The sequence below is a fragment of the Gorilla gorilla genome, chromosome 4, assembly GCF_029281585.2.
Source record: "Gorilla gorilla gorilla isolate KB3781 chromosome 4, NHGRI_mGorGor1-v2.1_pri, whole genome shotgun sequence".
In the NCBI taxonomy this organism is placed as follows: Eukaryota; Metazoa; Chordata; class Mammalia; order Primates; family Hominidae; genus Gorilla; species Gorilla gorilla.
Window position 1 is genome coordinate 29319563 of NC_073228.2, and position 19729 is coordinate 29339291.

General features: G+C 44.8%; 1 protein-coding gene and 1 long non-coding RNA gene across 20 annotated transcripts in view; one reads left to right on the top strand and one right to left on the bottom strand.

Moving 5' to 3' along the window:
• The window catches only part of MARCHF10 (membrane associated ring-CH-type finger 10), a 112918-nt gene that overhangs the window by 63309 nt on the left and 29880 nt on the right, over positions 1 to 19729 (top strand). For 2 of the 19 annotated variants that reach the window (XM_055386910.2, XM_055386911.2), the window contains exons 5-8: positions 4017 to 4130; positions 4640 to 4735; positions 6471 to 6623; positions 13598 to 14999. In XM_055386910.2, coding sequence (XP_055242885.1) covers positions 4017 to 4130; positions 4640 to 4735; positions 6471 to 6623; positions 13598 to 14999 — 1765 coding nt within the window. Of the gene's footprint in view, positions 1 to 4016; positions 4131 to 4639; positions 4815 to 6470; positions 6624 to 13597; positions 15000 to 17639; positions 19010 to 19729 lie in introns of those variants that run through there. The other 17 variants (XM_004041138.5, XM_055386918.1, XM_055386913.2 and 14 more) reach the window with 13 other exon arrangements.
• LOC129533494 (uncharacterized) overlaps positions 1 to 19729 on the bottom strand; it is a 51385-nt gene that overhangs the window by 6389 nt on the left and 25267 nt on the right. The window contains exon 2 of the long non-coding RNA XR_008679762.2: positions 82 to 356. This is a non-coding gene — a long non-coding RNA (uncharacterized lncRNA). The remainder of the gene's footprint in view (positions 1 to 81; positions 357 to 19729) is intronic.

Consider the following 19729-nt stretch of genomic DNA (forward strand, 5'->3'; position numbering starts at 1 on the left):
TCCGCAGCAGAAAGGCCAGATCAGGGCATGACTACAGCCTGCTAGCGGGGGCAGCTGGAGGATTGAGGGAGAGAGCCTTACCCAAGTGAGACCCTGCGGGGCGCCATCTGTTGCTACCAGCACAGCTCATTAGGCTGGCAGTGGGAGACGAGAAAGGCCCCAGAGCTTCCACATGGCAGCCTCAGGACATTCTCCGGGATCTTACGGGGAAAAGAACTTCCCGACATCTGTCAGGGACGCTGGAGACTGTTGGCTGGAACAGGGTGTGATGCTGGTGCCGCTTCCCTTGGTTAACTCCTCAGTGACGCTGAGATCTAGGCCAGGTGCCTCCTGGGCAGGAGCCAGGCCTGCTGCTCCTATGACATTGGAGAACAATTTTTGAGTTTGGATTCATTCGCAGACGTTTCTATGTCCTTCCCCCCACCGCCAGTGCTGCTTCCTGACTGCTCTTTTTCTTTTGTGCAGGTGGCAGCAGCAAGCACCCCCTGTTCTGTGTTGAATACACCCCTTACTGCTCCGTCTTCGCTTTCTCCCCTGTCCTGCAGCCCAATACCAATTACTGCTGCCTCCTCCTGCCACTAGTGCCACCTGCCTCCCCAGTGGCCCAGGAACCTCCCGACTGTCCTCTCCCTGTGGTTACCGTTCCCTCCTTCACAAGCACCGCTTCCATCTCCCCGGACCCCGTGCCCGAGTCCCCGGCCGCACTGTGCTACTTCCCCATCTCCTGCCCCACTCCGGCTGAAACCCCTGTGCTGTGCCTTCAGGGCCCCAGAAGGCCCAGTAGGATTTACCTCATGTGGTAAGTCACTCTTGCAAGGCACACAGCACAGCGCAGTCAGGGAGAGGGGACTTCGGGCTTCCGGAAGGCAGGTGGACAGGAGAGGGGCCAGAGGCAACACCAAGAACAATACCAGGCGGTGTGGTGTTCGGGGGAGCAGGAAGATGGGACAGCGTGGCCACTGCACTGGGGCTGCACCTTCTAGCGCCAAAGGAGCGAGCGACCAATAAAATCCCATCCTCTCCGGAGACTCATTTGATTTCTTACCTCCTGTAGCTGGCACGCTGTGCAATGTCACCCCCAGAAACCAAACAGGCTCTCCTAATGCGTCTGATCATACCCTTGGCTATGTGAATATGCACACGCCAAGGCCGCCCTGAGCGGTGACACCAGGGGCAGGCCGTTCTGAAGGCACACACTGGAACCGAAACCCATTCAGAACCACTCGGAGGAGGGACAAATGAAAAGGCTCAGCCGATGTTTACATTCCCTTTCCTGCCTACTTATTAGGCATCACATTTCCTAAAATCAAAAATCCCACCCCTGAGTTCCAAAATAAAACATATTTATGGTACATAATTAAGCTTTAATTAAGATCTCCTCTGGGTACGTGAGACAACACACATTTCTCGCACACTCAAATAGGCAAATAGACGCGACCTATTATTTGTGACTGCACAGAAAGCTGCCTATTACCCCAAGGCAACATTGGCTCCTGCGTTTAAGCTGTAATTCTTCCCAGGATCCAAAGAAAGCACATTTTTTTTTTTCAAAGAGTTGTCTCTCCATTGGGATCTTGGCACCTCCTAGGCACCAGGGATCCCAGTCAAAGTAATGTGGGGCGGGATAAGGGTTCCGGAACTGTATTTCCCTTTTATGCTTCCTTTTCGACTTTGTCTATAAAGAACTATCTGTGGATGATAAGTGTTGGGAGGAGCCGAACGTGAACAGCTGAATGGACTTGGTTCTCACTTGTCAGGGTCTTGTACAAATATGAGATTTCTACCTTTTTTTTCCCCTTTCCTGGTCAAATTAAGAAGTCTTCAGTCGACAATCACAGTTTCCCAGCATTGTCAAGAGAACAGAGGCAGATGCCTTTAATCTAAACAGCTGTTTGGTTTCTTTAAAACTGGAGGCATCACCTTGCTCAGATCCTGGAAGTAGGGGTCTGTATGTTGTCCAAAGCAAACCAAAGTCTTCCCAAAATTCACTGATAAACAGGATATTGAGTTACCTGGCAGTGAAACTCCTGAACACAAACCCCTTCCTTTTCTATAAGGCAAAGGGCTTGTCCTGCTACCTGAAAAGGAAGGTAATTTCATCGTCCAGGGTAAATAGGACTTGGTCTTCCTGCAGATTATGAATCCATGACATGGTAAAGACCCATCCTAGCCCCCAAAGGTCTGAAATTTGATTCACTTTTCATGCAAGTGAAGTGATGGGAACTTGGTATACAAATTGAGGGTTCGAAACTCTTTTTCTAGACAATGTCGTGCTCTTGCCCAGGCTGGAGTGCAGTGGTGCAAACACAGCTCACTGCAGCCTCGACCTCCTGGGGCTCAAATGGTCCTCTTGCCTCAGCCTCCCATGTAGCCAGGACCACAGGTATGTGCCAGCACACCCAGCTAATTTTTTTTATTTCTTTTTTTGTAGAGACAGGAGTCTCACTTTGTTGCCCAGGCTGGTCTCAAACTCCTGGGCGCAAGTGATCTTCCTGCCTCAGCCTCCCAAAGTGTTGGGATTACAGACATGAGCCACCATGCCTGGCTGAATGTTAGAATCTCTTTTTTGTTTGTTTGTTTGTTTATTTTTGAGATGGAGCCTCGCACTGTCGCCCGGCCTGGAGGCTGGAGTGCAGTGGTGTGATCTCGGCTCACTGCAACCTCCGCCTCCCAGGTTCAAGTGATTCTCCTGCCTCAGCCTCCGTAGTAGCTGGGATTACAGGTGCGTGCCACCATGCCCAACTAATATTTTGTATTTTTAGTAGAGACGGGGTTTCACTATTTTGTCCAGGCTGGTCTTGAACTCCTGACCTCGTGATCCACCCACCTTGGCCTCCTAAAGTGCTGGGATTACAGGCGTGAGCCACCGTGCCTGGACCTAGAAACTCTTAAACCCATGTACACACAAACTGTGCAATCTAGGTCACCTCATTTGTGACTGCACTTACAGACAGAGAAGAGAAAATATTTTGCAAGAGTTTTGTTTTCCATGGAACCAAAAGGGTATCACAGGGAAGAAGTCAGCAGTGCAGCCAAATTAGATTATAATAATCTTTAAGGTCATGAGGCAACATCTTGCTCATCTTTGTGAACCCTCAAATTATAGCATAGCAAAGGCACACAGGTATTTGTTGAACAAATCATAATATAAAGAGTTGCTATTTGCCTTTTGGATTTTATAAAAGAAGGATTGAGGGAGAGAATCAACAAGAACTACACCGGAATGAAGGCTATTGAATAAGTTATTCCCAACCTGTGAAGTCTGCATAACAGTGAGTTTCTGGTCAAATTCAGTTGTCTCATGGGAATGACTTCAGATTTCCCATTATTATTCTCAGTAGTAGTGGTAGTATTCTTTACGGTAGAAGCAGCAGCTACCATTATTAGCACCTAGCATGCACCAGTTAGGCCATTTATGTACATTTTTGCTAAACTTCACAGTAACAAGATGGACCATTTTACAGTTGCAGAAACTGAGGTTAAAGTTCCCAAAGGTCAGAGGATCCTGCCTACACTAATAGCGGCGATTTCTTCACTGCCAGGCCTAGTACAACAATCTCCAGTTGTTCAGCTTTATTATTTTAGTTTGCTGAGAACTTGATTAGAGGACACATGGTAATGGTTTTGGCAATCATTTAAGAGATCTGATGCTTTGAAGAAAGCAGTTTTTTTGAACAAGAAAACAAATTAAATAACCTTTTATCTTAAGCCATCTTGGGCGTTCTGCACAACAAAAAAATGTGTTCTAGTTTTGAAGTTCCTCTGTAGTTTGGGCTGAATGCATCTTCTCAAGCCTCACAAATCATACTAATATTTGTCCTGCACGACAAGGCAATTAATACTTGTCCTGCACAGCAGTATGAGGCAACGTGTAGACTGGCTGAGAGACGATCCTCATTCTTAAGGAGCGTGCAGGCTAGTTGGAGAGAAAAGACATACTCATTAAGCAATTTTAGAATATTTAAACGCTAAAGGCCATTTTTTAAAAACGCTGAAAGTAAGGGTTTTTTCCAAAGCAGAGTCAGAGCCGACTTGGTGGAATAAACCGGAAACAGACCTCGGAGGACCTTCTGGCTGGTGCAGTCTGGGGAAGAAAGGTCCCATGAGCAGAAGCATCCCTCCCTGTGAAGGTGAATGCAGTGGCGGGGCTCGGTGGCCTCTGGGCAGTGTGAAGTTCTGCTGCCTGGGGTGCGTGGGAACTTTGAATATTCTGCTGGGATTCCTGCTGGAAATCAAAGTGAAATTCTTATCCTCAGGACCTTGGGGCCAGGTCCTGACCTTCTAGACTTGGCCTGAGCCCCACGCCTGCCCCTTCCCTGGCCCTTCTTCTGTTTCTTCCTCTTCTCTCCATGAGTTGGAAAGCAGGAGGCAGGACTTCTGAGAACTGAGGGGGTCTGAGGTCTCAGGTGATAAGGGAGAAGCCTCTATGTTCAAGGAATGCAACTTTTGGTAGTGGGAAAATGCTTCCCTCCTTCCCTCAGTGATGGATCCCTTAGTGTAAAACACCTGATCCCTCTCTCTCTCTCTCTCTTTCTGTCTCTCACTCTCTCACCTTCCTCCTCTCACCCCCTTTTTGATCAGCAAAATCATGTCTAATCAACATCCTACACCATCCCAAGACTATCTTCTCATTTTCCAGAGAACTTTCACTCTCTCCTTTCACACCTACAACTTCTCTGGGCTCCACCAACTTGCCCCAAGTTGCTCCGACGCCACCAGCAGCTTCCCTCTTCTAGTAAGTTCCCTGCGGGGCATGATCCTCTCTGTCTTGGCCTGCAGGACCCACTGCCATGCCCTCCTGGGGCCCGTCAGAAGTAAGTAGACCTAGTCATTGTATTAAATTAGGTTTCATGGGCTGCCAGAAAGAACTTTAATTCCCTTCCTGAATCTGGAGGAAAACTATTCACATGACTACAACTTACACTCTGGAACATGAATCCAGTTGCCTCATGTGCCAAAAAAGGCTGTGCTCTCACACACAAGTCGGGGGCCTTCGCCGGCTTTATCCCTATGTTACCAGCTGGCTACATCTATTTGTGAAATTTCTAAACTGTCTAAAGAAGATGAGCCAGACAAATGATCTTGGGGAATTTCGTCCAGATATTCACAATGTAACTGCCTTGTAAACCCAAGAACTTGTAGAGATGCGTGGAATATACTAGAACTTTTCCTCCACATTCACGTGCACTGACGCTAAATACATGTGAAGAGGAAACTCAAAACTGTATCAATTAGCAACCCAATTCAAAATGTGGATTAAAAAGAAAATGTTCATTGGAAACTAGGTCCACAATAGCACCCCAGCTACTGTCTTCCTATGAATATCGTCCCAACACAGTGGAGGGTAGGGGACAGGAAAGAGAAAGGCATACGGTTCCCAGATGCTTGCAACCTTTCTGTACAGGCATGTTTGCTAATAAACCTGAGGATATAAATATGCAGGTATTATACAAAATATGTTGTGATTCAAACCTGGATGAGCACTTGGGAGGCAGGGCCATTGCGTGTCCCAACTGTAGAAGGCTCTTGACAGTGTTACTAGCGGGAACATCCCAACACCTATGGATTGAAACCTAGAAACTTCTTAGCAAGGCTGGGCGCAGTGGCTCATGCCTGTAATCCCAGCACTTTGGGAGGCCAAGCTGAGTAGATCACTTGAGGTCAGGACTTTGAGACCAGCATGGCCAACATGGTGAAACCCTGTCTCTACTAAAAATACGAAAATTAGCTGGGCATGGTGGCAGGCACCTATAATCCCAGCTACTCAGGAGGCTGAGGCAGGAGAATCGCTTGCACCTGGGAGGCAGAGACTGCGGTGAGCCAAGATCATGCCACTGCACTCCACTCTAGGCAACAAGAGCAAGACTCCATCTTAAAAAAAAAAAAAAAGAAAAAAAGACGAAACTTCTTAGCAAAAGGAAAGATCCCTACCTTCAGCCTCTGCATCGCAGGCGTCATGGGTGCTTATGAAGGAGGCTTTTTTTGTTTTTTTTTTGAGATGGAGTCTTGCTGTGTTGCCCAGGCTGGAGTGCAATGGCACCATCTCGGCTCACTGCAAGCTCCGCCTCCCAGGTTCAAGCAATTCTCCTGCCTCAGCCTCTGGGACTACAGGCATGCGCCACCATGCCCAGCTAATTTTTGTATTTTTGTAGAGATGGGGTTTCACCACGTTGGCCAGGCTGGTCTCAAACTCCTGACCTCAGGTGATCCTATGAAGGAGGCATGATTATTTCCATGTAGCAGGTAGGGAAACTGAGGCTTGGAGAGGTGAAGTGATTTTCCCAAGCTCACATGGTTACATGAAACCAGATTTCAAATCCAGCTCTTCTGTGACCTCCTGGGTCCCTTCTCTTGACTGCCCTTCCACCTAACCCCACCCCCAAACATTGCTGGGCCCTTTGAACATTCTTTATATTGAAGACATTTTCCTGTAAACAAAATAATTATTGAAAAGACTTTGCATCTTTCAGCAGACCAAGCACCAATGGTTTTATTAAGAAAGAGGAAGCCAAACCTGAGGAGATTTACAGTCAGCCCAGAATCGCACAGCCCGAGAGCGTCTGGGGACAGAAGCAGACAGAAACAGCAGTGGCCCGCAAAGGTGCCAGTTCCCAGGGGAGCAGGTGAGGACCCGGGGCTCCCGAACCTTTGTCCTTGGAGAGGAGGACTGATTTTTGCTGTTACCCGGTGAATTCTTTATGGTTTTTAGATATTTGTACTTTTAAGTAAATGAGGTGCATGTACCTTAAAATGAAACAGCTTTAAAAGCAAATTGTATGATCCTAGGGCTTTTGGCGTTTTTTTTCCTCCAAGAGAGGCTGGTGGGAAAAGGGGAAGGCGGGGTCGGGGGGGTATCTTTTTCTCTCCCATAACTCCATGAGTGTAACTGGTTTTGAGTGGACACCAGCTATACAGCTGCTCCAGAGGGCATTTGGGTGGTGGATGGCATTTGGGTGGTAGATGGCAGGGGTTGGGGAAGGCAGAGAAGTGGATCTGCAACTCTGGGGCATGTCCCACCTGGCAGTTGTTCTCACTTAGTTCCTGGGATAGGGAGGATATGTGTCTGTGGGTGACAGGCTGCTCACCTCCCAACAGAGATCTTCTCCCCTCTGACCCAGGGCGCTCAACTCAGAGAGATCACAATGTGTGAGAAATACACAATATTGGAACGAATCTATGCTTTATTCCCAAAGACGGGTTTGCTGTATCACCCCCTTGGAACTCATGGAAAGCATCACCTCACAGTCAACCTGGCCATGGACCCATTCTTTCTCTTAGGAAACCGCTGAGCATCACATTATGTCATGACCAATGAACACAGTTGCCTTTGTTTTATTTTTTTATTGTGTTTATTTATTTTGAGGTAGAGTCTCCCTCTGTTGCCCAGGCTGGAGTGCAGTGGCACCAGCTCGACTCACTGCAACCTCCACCTCCCGGATTCAAGCAATTCACATGCCTCAGCCTCCCAAGTAGCTGGGACCACAGGCGCGCACCACCATGCCCGGCTAATTTTTTGTATTTTGGTAGAGACGGGGTTTCACCATGTTGGCCTGTCTCAAACTCCTGGCCTCAAGTGATCTGCTTGCCTTGGCCTCCCAAAGTGCTGGGATTACAGGCGTGAGCCATGGCACCCGGCCTGCCTTTGTTTTTAAATGTGATATAGATGGTTGTGGACATATATACATATTGAAGAATGTGTTAGTATTTTGATGGCTTGGAATCTGCATATATGAGTCTGCAGCAAGGAGATGTCCATGGGGTCCCAGTGATCAATGCCTTCTGCCGGGAAGGGCATGAGCTTTAAGGCAGCCTTCAGCTCCAATGCCAGCTCTTCCTTCCAGCAATGGCATCTTGGGTGCTAAAGTAGCCACTCTGGGCACCAGTTCCTTTATCTTAAAATAAGGATAAGGAAATCTACCTCATTGCATTGTTATAATAACTAAGTAAAATAATACACTGACCAGCACCCAGCACAGAATAAGTCCACACAGTGAGCACTGAACTCTTTATAGTTTCTCTCCTGCCAACAACCCTTAATGAACTGTTGAATATTATTTGAAAGGTGAGGTTCACCAGGCAGGGTGGCTCACCCCTGTAATCCCAGCACTATAGGAGGCGGAGGTGGGAGGATCACTTGAGTCCAGGAGTTTGAGACCAGCCTGGCCAACATGGTGAAACCCCATATCTCCAAAAAAAAAAAAAATTAGCTCAGGACATCGAGGCTGCAGTGCACTGTGAACATGCCACTGCACTCCAACCTGGGCAATGGAGTGAGACACTTTCTCAAAAAAAAAGAAAAAAGAAGAAAGGAAGGAAGGAAGGAGAAAGGTAAGCGTCTCCATGTGTAAAATGTTCCTGGACCCACGGATGGGACTCATACAATTCTGTCTGCACCCAGGAGTCATCGCCCATCATCCTGTGACCTGATGAGAATTCATCCTAATGTCCCATTATACCCATGGCTCCTTATCTCCCCAAATTATTTCCTCACAAGTCTCCCTTTAGCTTCTTTTCTCACATTCTAAAGTGGTTTGCACAAAATGGAGTAGGAGCCAGGTATTTGAATTGTATCAGTGAAAGAGTTGAAGCAAATATGACAGAGATAATATGCAGAAAGCTCTCACAAATCAATAAGAAAAACACAAATACCTAATAGAAAAATAAGGAAGGAGGCTGGGCATGGTGGCTTACGCCTGTAATCCCAGCACTTTGGGAGGCTGAGGTGGGCGGATCATTTGAGGTCAGGAGTTCAAGACCAGCCTGGCCAACATGGTGAAACCCTGTCTCTACAGAAAATACAAAAATTAGCTGGGCGTGGTGACACACGCCTGTAATCCTAGCTACTCGGGAGGCTGAGGCAAGAGAATCGCTTGAACCTGGGAGGTGGAGGTTGCAGTGAGCCAAGATCGTGCCTACTGCATTCCAGCCTGAGTGACACAGTGAGACTCCATCTCAAAAAAAAAAAAAGAAAAGAAAAAAAAAACAATTTCCAGGCTGGGCGCGGTGGCTCATGCCTGTAATCCCAGCACTCTGGGAGGCCGAGGCAGGTGGATCACAAGGTCAGGAGATCGAGACCATCCTGGCTAACATGGTGAAACCCCATCTCTACTAAAAATACAAAAAAAAAAAATTAGCCAGGCGTGGTGGCGGGCACCTGTAGTCCCAGCTACTCGGGAGGCTGAGGCAGGAGAATGGTGTGAACCCAGGAGGCGGAGCTTGCAGTGAGCCGAGATAGCACCACTGCAGTCCAGCCTGGGTGACAGAGTGAGACTCTGTCTCACAAAAAAAAAAAAAAAGTACAGATGGCTAATAAACATTTTTTTAAAGTTCATCTGGAGACAGTATAGGTCATGTTTTTTAAAAAGTTCAACCTCAGAAGGTAATAAATGTAAATCTACATGACGTAAATTTGACTAAGGTTTTAAAAATGATACAGAATACTAGTAGTGAAACTAACAACGAACATTCCTGGGCACTGTTGTGTCTATGCTACTGACATGGATTGCTGGTGACAGTTATGAGAGAGATGCTTTCATAGCCTACCTGTTGGGTCATTTGGTAAAAACTCTCTGGAAAGGACTTTGGTAACGTGTCAAAGCCTCTTAGAAAGTTCATACCTTTTGACCTAGCAATTTCACTCCCATAGATCTAGTCTAAGAAAATATATAGTCAAAAATGTATGAGCAAGGACATTTATCACATTGTAATCACTGACAGTCAAACCTCAAAACAACCTATATACCCAACAATAGGGGAAGAGTTAACAAATTATAATATATACCTTTATACTATAATTAATATCATGTTCTTAAAGAATAGCTAATGGCATGGCATAATGCTCATAATAAGATATTTAATTTCTTCACTTCAGTATTGTTTGTTAAGAAATATCTCTTGATAAGAGAGCCCTGGGTTATAAATTCAAATGCCTTCAGGGAGCAGGTGGATATAGCAGGACAGATGCATAATGGGTTATGGAGCCTGTGGTAAGCTACAATATATATGTTCCACCTAAGGGTAATAAATTCATTGTTCAAATACTGAGCCATGGCCAGGCACGGTGGGTCATGCCTGTAATCCCAGCACTTTGGGAGGCCAAGGCAGGAGGATTGCTTGAAGCCAGAGGTTCGAGACCAGACTGGGCAACAAAGTGAGACCCCATCTCTAGAAAAAAATTTTAAAATGAGCCAGGTGTGGTGGCATGCACCTGTAGTCCCAGCTACTCAGGAGGCTGAGGCAGGAGGATTGTTTGAGCCTACAACTGTACTCCAGCCTGGGTGACAGAGCAAGATCCTGTTTCTAAAATTAAAAAAAAAAGAAAGAAAAAAAGAAGCTGAGCCAAAGCACAATTGCAGGATGAAAACAGCCCTGGGGTCTTGAGTATGCAACCCACTCTGAATTCCAGAACAATAGCAATGATCATCCGAGTTTTGGATTATGGGGGATTTTTATTTTATTCTTCATCCTCTTCTATAGTTTCCAAATTTTCTCCAATGATGATAAACCACTTTTATAACCAGAGGGAAAAAAGTTAAAAGTGTGTGGCTGTTGGAATGTAGGAAACTATTGGTCAAGCACACCAAGAAGTCGAGACCAAAGGCATAGTCTTAAGGCAGACAGATGCTTGTTCTGGTTTCATTCTGTTGCCCTAGAACTCCTGGAGATGGCAGGCACTTCACTCACAGCTGGAGCCCAGGGCCTCAGAGAAGCATTTGCAGCATCTGCAGGGCCTGGTCTATGAATAGCACATCCCTGGCATACCAATGTGCCTGTCTATTCCCAGCCCTAGAGCTCCTGAAATCTGCTCTCTATTTGATAGACATAAAAAAAATAGGGTTAAAATAGCATAAATCGAGAATGGCACAGTCTGCCACCTTTAGGGGAAACACACACACACACTGCAGAGAAGCTCTGATTGAATTTTTAAAGAGGAAGACCATTGTGGTGACGAGACAGGGGTGAAGATGCATGTTTCAGGAATCTGCAGGAGCCGCACACACCGCGCATACCCTGGGACTTCTCCTGTCCCCCAGGCCAGCATCACTCCGTGGCAACTCAGTGGCCTCTATGAGATGAGCTAATGGCTCCCGTTGAGCTTCCAGTTTCTGTTTTTCAAAAGCGGCCCTTGCTGATTCTTTTGCCCATTGGGTATTTCTCCTCACAGGGATGGGTCATGTGCGTTCAGGGAATGACTGGAAGGTTCCGGTTCCAGCGCTGTGAGCTCACCTCCAAGGCCCTCCAACAAATTCAAAACAAAAAGTCATCAGCCGGCCGGGCACGGTGGCTCACACTTGTAATCCCAGCACTTTGGGAGGCCAAGGCAGGCGGATCACTTGAGGTCGGGAGTTGGAGACCAGCCTGACCAACATGGAGAAACCCTGTCTCTACTAAAAATACAAAATTAGCCGGGCTTGGTGGCACATGCCTGTAATCCCAGCTACTCAGGAGGCTGAGGCAGGAGAATTGCTTGAACCCGGGAGGCGGAGGTTTCTGTGAGCCGAGCCGAGATCGCACCATTGCACTCCAGCAAAAAGAGTGAAACTCTGTCTCAAAAAAAAAAAAAAAAAAAAAGTCATCAGCCAAAGCCTGCACTGCCAACTCCTCTAGATCCCTTTTCTATTTTATTGATTTATGTATTTATGTATTTATTTATTTTTAAGACAGAGTCTCACTCTGTTGCCCAGGCTGGAGTGCAATGGTACGATCTGGGCTCACTGCAACCTCTGCCTCCTGGGTTCAAGCGATTCTCCTGCCTCAGTCTCCCAAATAGCTGGGATTACAGGTACACACCACAGCACCTGGCTAATTTTTGTATTTTTAGTAGAGATAGGGTTTCACCATGTTGTCTAGGCTGGTCTTGAACTCCTGACCTTAAGTGATCTGCCCACCTCGGCCTTTCAAAGTGCTGGGATTACAGGCATGAGCCACGGCCCCCAGCCCCCTTTTCTATTTTAAAAAACTATCAGGAGAATTCAGTTGCTTACGTAGAAGCATTTGTTCCCAAAATGGGGGTCGGCCCAGTCTGGAGTGGCCTCGCCACCAGCTCCAGTGCTGTAGTTCCACAGCCAGATGCTCAAAGCATCCTTGAATTGCTGCTGCATCTCTAACCGGGGTTTATAAAACCCAGGAGGGGCCTGAGAGGAGAGCTTAACTGATTTCTAGAAGAGCTGATGAGTCAAGATTCATACTGCGTTGCTGAGTGTCCCATGCAGTTAACAATAAAAGAAGCTGCCCGAGTGTTAGGACATTAGAGACTCACACTGGTGCCCCCCTGTGAGGAGCCCCAATTAAAGTGAGCCAGAATTGACTTGGCCCTTGGTGGTGCCCGATGCTCTGAGGATTTGCATTTCACCAGCCCGAGCTGTTATCAACACAGACCTTCCAGGGCCCGTGGAGTCCTGTCCACTCTACAGGGTGAACCGCTTTAGAAATGGAATGATAAAAAGAGCAGCATCTCATCAGATCCCACACAATCGCAGAGAGGAGAACAAAGCGGGGGGAGGCCGATGTCAGGAGGGAATAAAGGTAAGTGGCATCAGAGAAGTACTGTCAGTTTCCTTCTCACATCAAGAGGGTAAAAGACCCTCAACAGCACACACACACCATGATGAATTCAATGGATTCTCATTTTCACAAGGAAATCGGAAGGCCAGCCAGTTTCTTAAGGGCTAACACAGGGTGGTGGTTAAGAACACAAACCCTAGTATCGAGCAGGCGTGGGTTCAAATGTTCATTCCATCACTTACTGGAAATGGGATCTTGGGCTAGTTATGTGACTGCCCTAAGCCTTGGTACTCTCAAGTTATAATGTCGTATGATTGTGTTACCTATTTCACAGGGTTGTGAGGCTTAAGTTGTGTGTGTGTGTGTGTGACAGAGAGAGACAGAGAGAGACAGTTAGCATGCTTCTGGCCAGTTCAGTGATTCTGTGTAGGAATTCATAGTAGGGATTCTAGGGCAGCCAGAAGTTACAGAATTGACCTGGGGCTAGTGACAAAGAGAAGATAACGATTTCACGAGCGATTTATAATTTTTATTTTCACTAAATAGTAAACATGACCAAAATCCCCAGTGTTCCCCGGGTGCCAGCTCCTATAGCCTTCCTCCTGATCTGCCAAGACTATACTTCTCTTAAGTTCTTGTAAAGCTGCGTGGGAGGCAGGGTGTCATAAATGTACATTGAATGAACGTGGATGAGAAAGGGCTGGTGGTTTTTGTAGAAGTCATTCCCAGAGTGGTGGTTTTCCCTTTCAGTACGTATGGAACAAAAGCCAGTATTTAGTGTGAGATTTGCGCATCATCAGTCCTGACTGGCTGGGGCTGGGCCAGTCTTCCGGGAGCGTCTGCAGAAAGAATCTGTATCCTCAGGGTCCCCCCGTTTCCCTAGGACCACAGGGGTACAAAGGAGAATACGGGGCAGTAAAATGAAGGCTGCTGGGCTCTGCTCCTCTTGTACCTCCAGCCATTTTGACCGTGTCTGTTTTCTTCTCTAGGTCTTGTCTGTTGCATTTAAAGGGCAATTTTGCACTTGGTGCTAGAGGCCTTTCATCCATGGGCCCTTTTACTGGAATGATAAATGTGTCTTTTCTCAATGCAGATCAAGTAGTTCAACAAGAAGGCCTGATGTGTAACACTAAGCTGAAGAGGCCAAATCGAGAGAGAAGAAACTTGGTCCCATCGTCACAGCCAATGACTGAGAACCCCCCTGATAGAGCCAAAAAAGGAGACCCGAGTGCTCCTTCCCAGAGTGAGCTGCATCCAGCCCTGTCCCAGGCCTTCCAAGGAACAAATAGTCCTCAAGTATTGAGTGAGTTCTCGGGGCCACCACTCACACCCACCACTGTAGGAGGGCCAAGAAAGGCATCATTTAGGTTCCGAGATGAAGACTTTTATTCCCTTTTGTCATTGAACAGAAGAAGAGAAAGAGAGAACACTGAAGAGGAAACCCAGTTTGAAGAATGTCTGTGGGTTGGTATGTGCTCACCCCGTTCTCCTTCCCATCACAAAAGAAGTAGATTTGGGGGGACATCGACCCCTCAGGCCAAAAATAAAAATTTTGAAGAAAATGCTGAAAATTGCAGAGGTCATTCTTCAAGAAGAAGTGAGCCCAGTCATGGCTCATTGAGAATAAGCAATGCAATGGAGCCAGCAACAGAGCGGTCTTCTGCTGGGCAAAGGTTGTCCCAAGACCCCAGGCTGCCTGATAGGGAATCTGCTACAGAGAAGGACAGAGGTGGCAGTGAAAATGCGAAAAAGAGCCCTCTTTCGTGGGACACCAAATCCAAGCCCAGACAAGAGGTTGGTGTCAATGCTGAAAATGCATGGAGTGATCGTATTTCTGTGGAACATAGGCCTGGCACCCATGATTCTGAAGGATACTGGCAAGACTATTTAAACAGTTCTCAAAATTCTCTTGACTACTTTATTTCTGGCAGACCAATATCTCCAAGATCATCAGTGAATTCATCCTATAACCCTCCTGCATCATTCATGGATTCTGCTCTGAGAGATGATATTCCAGTAGACTTGTCAATGTCATCGACTTCAGTTCACAGCTCAGACTCAGAGGGAAACTCAGGGTTTCATGTTTGCCAACCACTGTCTCCCATTAGAAATAGGACTCCATTTGCCAGTGCCGAAAACCATAATTATTTCCCAGTAAACAGTGCACACGAATTTGCTGTCAGGGAAGCAGAAGATACTACTTTAACAAGCCAGCCTCAGGGGGCTCCATTATATACAGATCTCTTACTAAATCCACAGGGCAATTTGTCCTTAGTGGATTCTTCCAGCTCCTCTCCATCAAGAATGAACTCAGAAGGCCATTTGCATGTGTCTGGGTCTCTGCAAGAAAATACACCATTTACTTTCTTTGCAGTGTCTCATTTCCCAAATCAAAATGATAATGGGAGCAGGATGGCAGCCTCTGGTTTCACAGATGAAAAGGAAACCAGTAAGATAAAGGCAGACCCTGAGAAACTCAAGAAATTGCAAGAAAGGTGAGGACTTTTCATAATTATATATTTTTTCCACTTTCCCAAGGCCGAAATTAGCATTGCTTTCATTAGAGAGCCATGGGAATTTTAAGTCATAAATGGGTCCTTCCTTGACATTTTAGTGGTTGCTTATTTTGAGAAAATTGTCTCTGTTTTGTTGCTCTTTAAACATACGTATTTATAAAGAAAAGTCTGGTGTTCCTGATCAGTTTCTTCTGTATTTCCCAAAGTGTTTTTTTCCTTGAATACCACACCCTTAAGTCTGCTGGGTATAAGGATCTCTGACTGCTTCACAGGGCTTGTTCTTCTCTCCAGCAACGAAGAACCAAGATTTTTTAGGAAAAGGTTGCTATCTCCCTAGAGAATGAACCATTCCACACTTGAAGTTCGCAGCTCTCCCTTATGGGACTTACCCCAAATCCAACCAACAGTTGTAGAATTCGAACCTTGCGAACTAAAAGACCGTTCTTAGTTACCATAGTTACCTCGGTTCTCTGAAGGGCCACGCTGGGGTAACCACTGCTTCTATTTTATGTGCTCTTTTTCATGCAAGAGAGAGAGAGAAATAAGATCTTTTCTGAATTGCCCTTTTCTTTGATCTTTCCTTTTTTGTGAGATGATTTGGGGATAGTTCACAGCTATGAAATGTGATACTTTGTAAAGCCATCATTAAACACCATGTCAGGATTCTACCATTTCATTTGTGATAGGTGTTTACCATGCTCTGATCTTGGCTTACTGATCTGGAAATTGATTCTTGGAATCTGAGCCCTCTTTGTGTATATTAGCATGACTCATGTGGGCTGTGAATTAGAAATGTAAAAACGAGAGGAAAATGGAACATAGAATGCATACCTGTTCCTATTAATAAATATCATTTATCCAACTCCAGTAATGAAGTAACTTTCTAGTTAGCAGTACCTTTTCTTTTCCACATTAAGCTACCAGAAGACCGACCCATGGTTAAGGGGCAAGAGACCTTACACCTACCAATCCTCACCTCCCCAGAAATACAGCTTCAGACCTACTTGTCAGAAGTCTAAATTTCTACCATCCCAAAGTGATGCCCTTGAGCTAAAAATAATTTCTTTGAAAATGCATTCACTTCCAGGCATGGTCTTGCATTAAACAGCTATTATTCGTGTACCTATTAATAGTTTATCCAGACACTCTCTTTTTTCTGTATATAATAAACTTTATGCTTTTCTTATTATTTCAAATTTGTTCCTTTTTGGAAATATTAAAAATACAGACTTAAAAGAAAAATCACCTGTAACCCTATCATCCAAAGATAAACAGTTAAAAACATTGTTTCTAGTCTTTTATCTTTGCATATAAATGCAATTTTTAGTGAGTATCTGTTGATATTGTTTTCTAATATGCCTTAATTTAATATCTAATCCTATTTCTCAATCACACTTTTTTAAAATTTCACCTCAGTTATCGTAATACATATAAATTAATACATAACATACGTACACTTCAGAGAATTTTTAAAGCGCACACGTCACACACAAACCCAGACACCCCTGTGCCCACCGTCCAGCTAACAGAACATTCCTTACACACTGGAGCCCTCCTGAGCCCCTCATCCACCCTATCTTCTCATCATCCCACCTTCAGCTCCCCACACCCACCCTGACCGTTCCTGTATTGCGTTTATCATCCTTTTGCATTTCGTTGTGTTGTGTTTTGGGGTTTTTTGCTTTGAGCTTTTACCATATGTTTATATGTTTTTTGTGTTTTTTCTTGAGAGAGTCTTACTCTGTCTCCCAGGCTGGAGCGCAGTGGCATGATCACGACTCACTGCAACCTCCACCTCTAGGGTTCAAGCAATTCTCGTGCCTCAGCCTCCCATGTAGCTGGGATTACAGGCCCACACCACCATGCCCAGCTAATTTTTGTATTTTTAAGTAGAGGCAGGGTTTCACCGTGTTGGCCAGGCTGGTCTCGAACTCTTGATCTCAAGCAATCCACCCGCCTTGGCCTCCCAAAGTCCTGGATTACAGGCATGAGCCACCGACCCAGCCAGTTTTTCTAAACAATATGTTGTGTATATTTATGAACTCTGAGGAAGTGTTTGACTCTGTAGAAATAGAATCTCTAGTCTTCTGTGACTTGCTTTTTCCTCTTACATCCTTAGTGAGATGTATCTTTATTGATATATTTGGCTTTAGTTTATTCTTTTCACACTACAAAGTATTCTCTCATATGGATATACCACAATTTAGCCATTCTGTCAATGGACATTCGTGTCCTTTATTGTTTGCTGCAAATGGCGCTGCATGAACATTCTTGTAAATGTCTCCTGGCTCATGTGGAAGAGTTCTCTGGGATCTTGTCTAGGAGTGGAAGAGCTGGGCTGGTGGGCTGGTGGGCCGGTGGTGAACACATTTTCCACTGTACTAAATAATGCCAATTTAGTGTCAAACCAGTCATGTCTAATGTTATACATCCTTGACAACATTCATATTGATTGGCTTTTCAAATTTGCCAGTCTGATGGGAATAAAATGATATTGTAGCTTGAGTTTGCATTTTCATGACTTAATGAAGTTAGGCATTTTATATGCTCTTTTAAATATTAAATGACCATTTTGTGTTTTCCATTCTGTGAAATATTGATGTCTTTATTTTTTTGTAGAGATGGGGTCTCACTACGTTGTCCAGGCTGGTCTCAAACTTTTGGCCTCAAGCAATCCTCCCACCTCAGCATCCCAAAATGCTGGGATTACAAGCGTGAGCCACTTTGCTTAGCCAAATATCTATGTCTTTAGCTCATTTTTCTTTTAGAGTATTTGTATTTTATTTTAATATACCTGTATTTTATTTTAATATCTCTGGCCTATTAATTTAATCTTTCAACAGTTGTGTGTTGGAAATATCTTTTCCCAATTTGTAGTTTGTCTAGTTTGTCTTTTTCTTTATGTTGTCTTTTTTTTTTTTTTTTTGAGACTGAGTCTTGCTCTATTGCCCAGGCTGAAGTGCAGTGGTGTGATCTTAGCTCACTGCAACTTCCACCTCCCAGGTTCAATTGATTCTCCTGCCTCAGCCTCCCCAGTAGCTGGGATTACAGGTGTGCACCACCACGCCCAGCTAACTTTTGTATTTTTATTAGAGACGGGGTTTCACCAGGTTGGCCAGGCTGGTCTCAAACTCCTGACCTCAAACAATCAGCCCGCCTCGTCCCCTCAAAGTGCTGGAATTACAGGCTTGAACCACTGTGCCCGGCCCCATCTTCTTTTTGGATTGCAATTTGTATCTTGTCTTGCTTAAGAAATCCTTCTCTTAACCTGATATCATTATGCTATTCTTCCTATTTTCTTGTAAAATCTCTAGCTTTATATTTAGGATTTAATGTGAAATGGATTTGGACTTAAATGTGAAGCGGTTCTTAATATGTGATGTGAAGTAAGCTTTATTTTTTCCCACTTATGAATATGAAATATCCAAGTGTTTGGGATAGTTCCCTGTTGATCTGCACAGCCACCTCTCCTTTGGAACATGCCTCAACAGGCCCCAGTTTCAGGGCTCTCTATTCTGTTGCATTGGTCTTTTGTTGTCTTTCCCTAATCTAATGCCATTCTGTCTTAATGCCTGCAACTTTCATAACTTTTGATATGCGATGATGTAAGCCTCCTTCCCTACTTTTTTAAAGAGTCCTTGACTGTATACTTAAGAATCCACTTGTTGGGATTTTTATTGGAATTGCATTTAATCTATAGAATATTCTGGGAGAATCGACATCTTTGCGATATTGACTTTTTCTTTGATAAACATGCTGTATCTCTCCTTTTGTTTGTGTCTTCTTTAATGTCTTTCAGTATAGTTTTGTGGTTTTCTTCATAAAAGTCATTTATTTAATTTATCCCTTGGTTCTTTTATTTGTTGTTATTTGCTATTGAAACAGTATTTTAAATTCTAATTTTAACTCTTTGTTGCTAAGATGTAGAAATCCAACGGACTATATGTTTTCTCTGTATTTTTGCCAAAATACAAAATAATTTCAACTGTAAAAAATATTAGTAGTTTGATTTCTTTCTTTCCAAACTCTATGCTTTTTAATCCTTTTCTCAACTTACAGTGTTACGTCAATTTTTTTGAGGGCTGCTTATATTACATGTGTCTATTATGATTTGATCAGTCTCCTTTTTTAACACATGCATAACTAATTACTTAGAAAAACTTCCTAAATGTGTAACTGCTGATGAAAGGAATGCAGAGTCTTAAGGTTCTTAATGTATATTGTCAAATTGTGCTTCAGGAAAGTTCTACACGTTAGCGATCTCACCACCACTCTATGAGGGTCCTCTTTCTCCACGCCCTTTCCAGTTCCAGGAATTTCTATGCTTTTTAATGTTTGTCATTAGTAATTTTTGGCTGGGCACAGTGGCTCACTCCTGTAATCCCAGCACTTTGGGAGGCCAAAGTGGGTGAATCACTTGAGGTCAGGAGTTTGAGACCAGTGCCTGGCCACCGTGATGAAACCCCATCTCTACTAAAAATACAAAAATTAGCAGGGCATGGTGGCGCACACCAGTAGTCACAGCTATCTGGGAGGCTGAAGTGGGAGAATCTCTTGAACCCAGGAGGCAGAGGTTGCAGTGAGCTGAGATGGCCCTACTGGACTCCAGCCTGGGCAACAGAGCAAGACTCCATCTCAAAAAAAGCAAAGAGTAATTCTTTGTCGAATATTTTACAGATATGTTTTTACTTTTCCCATTTATTTACTTT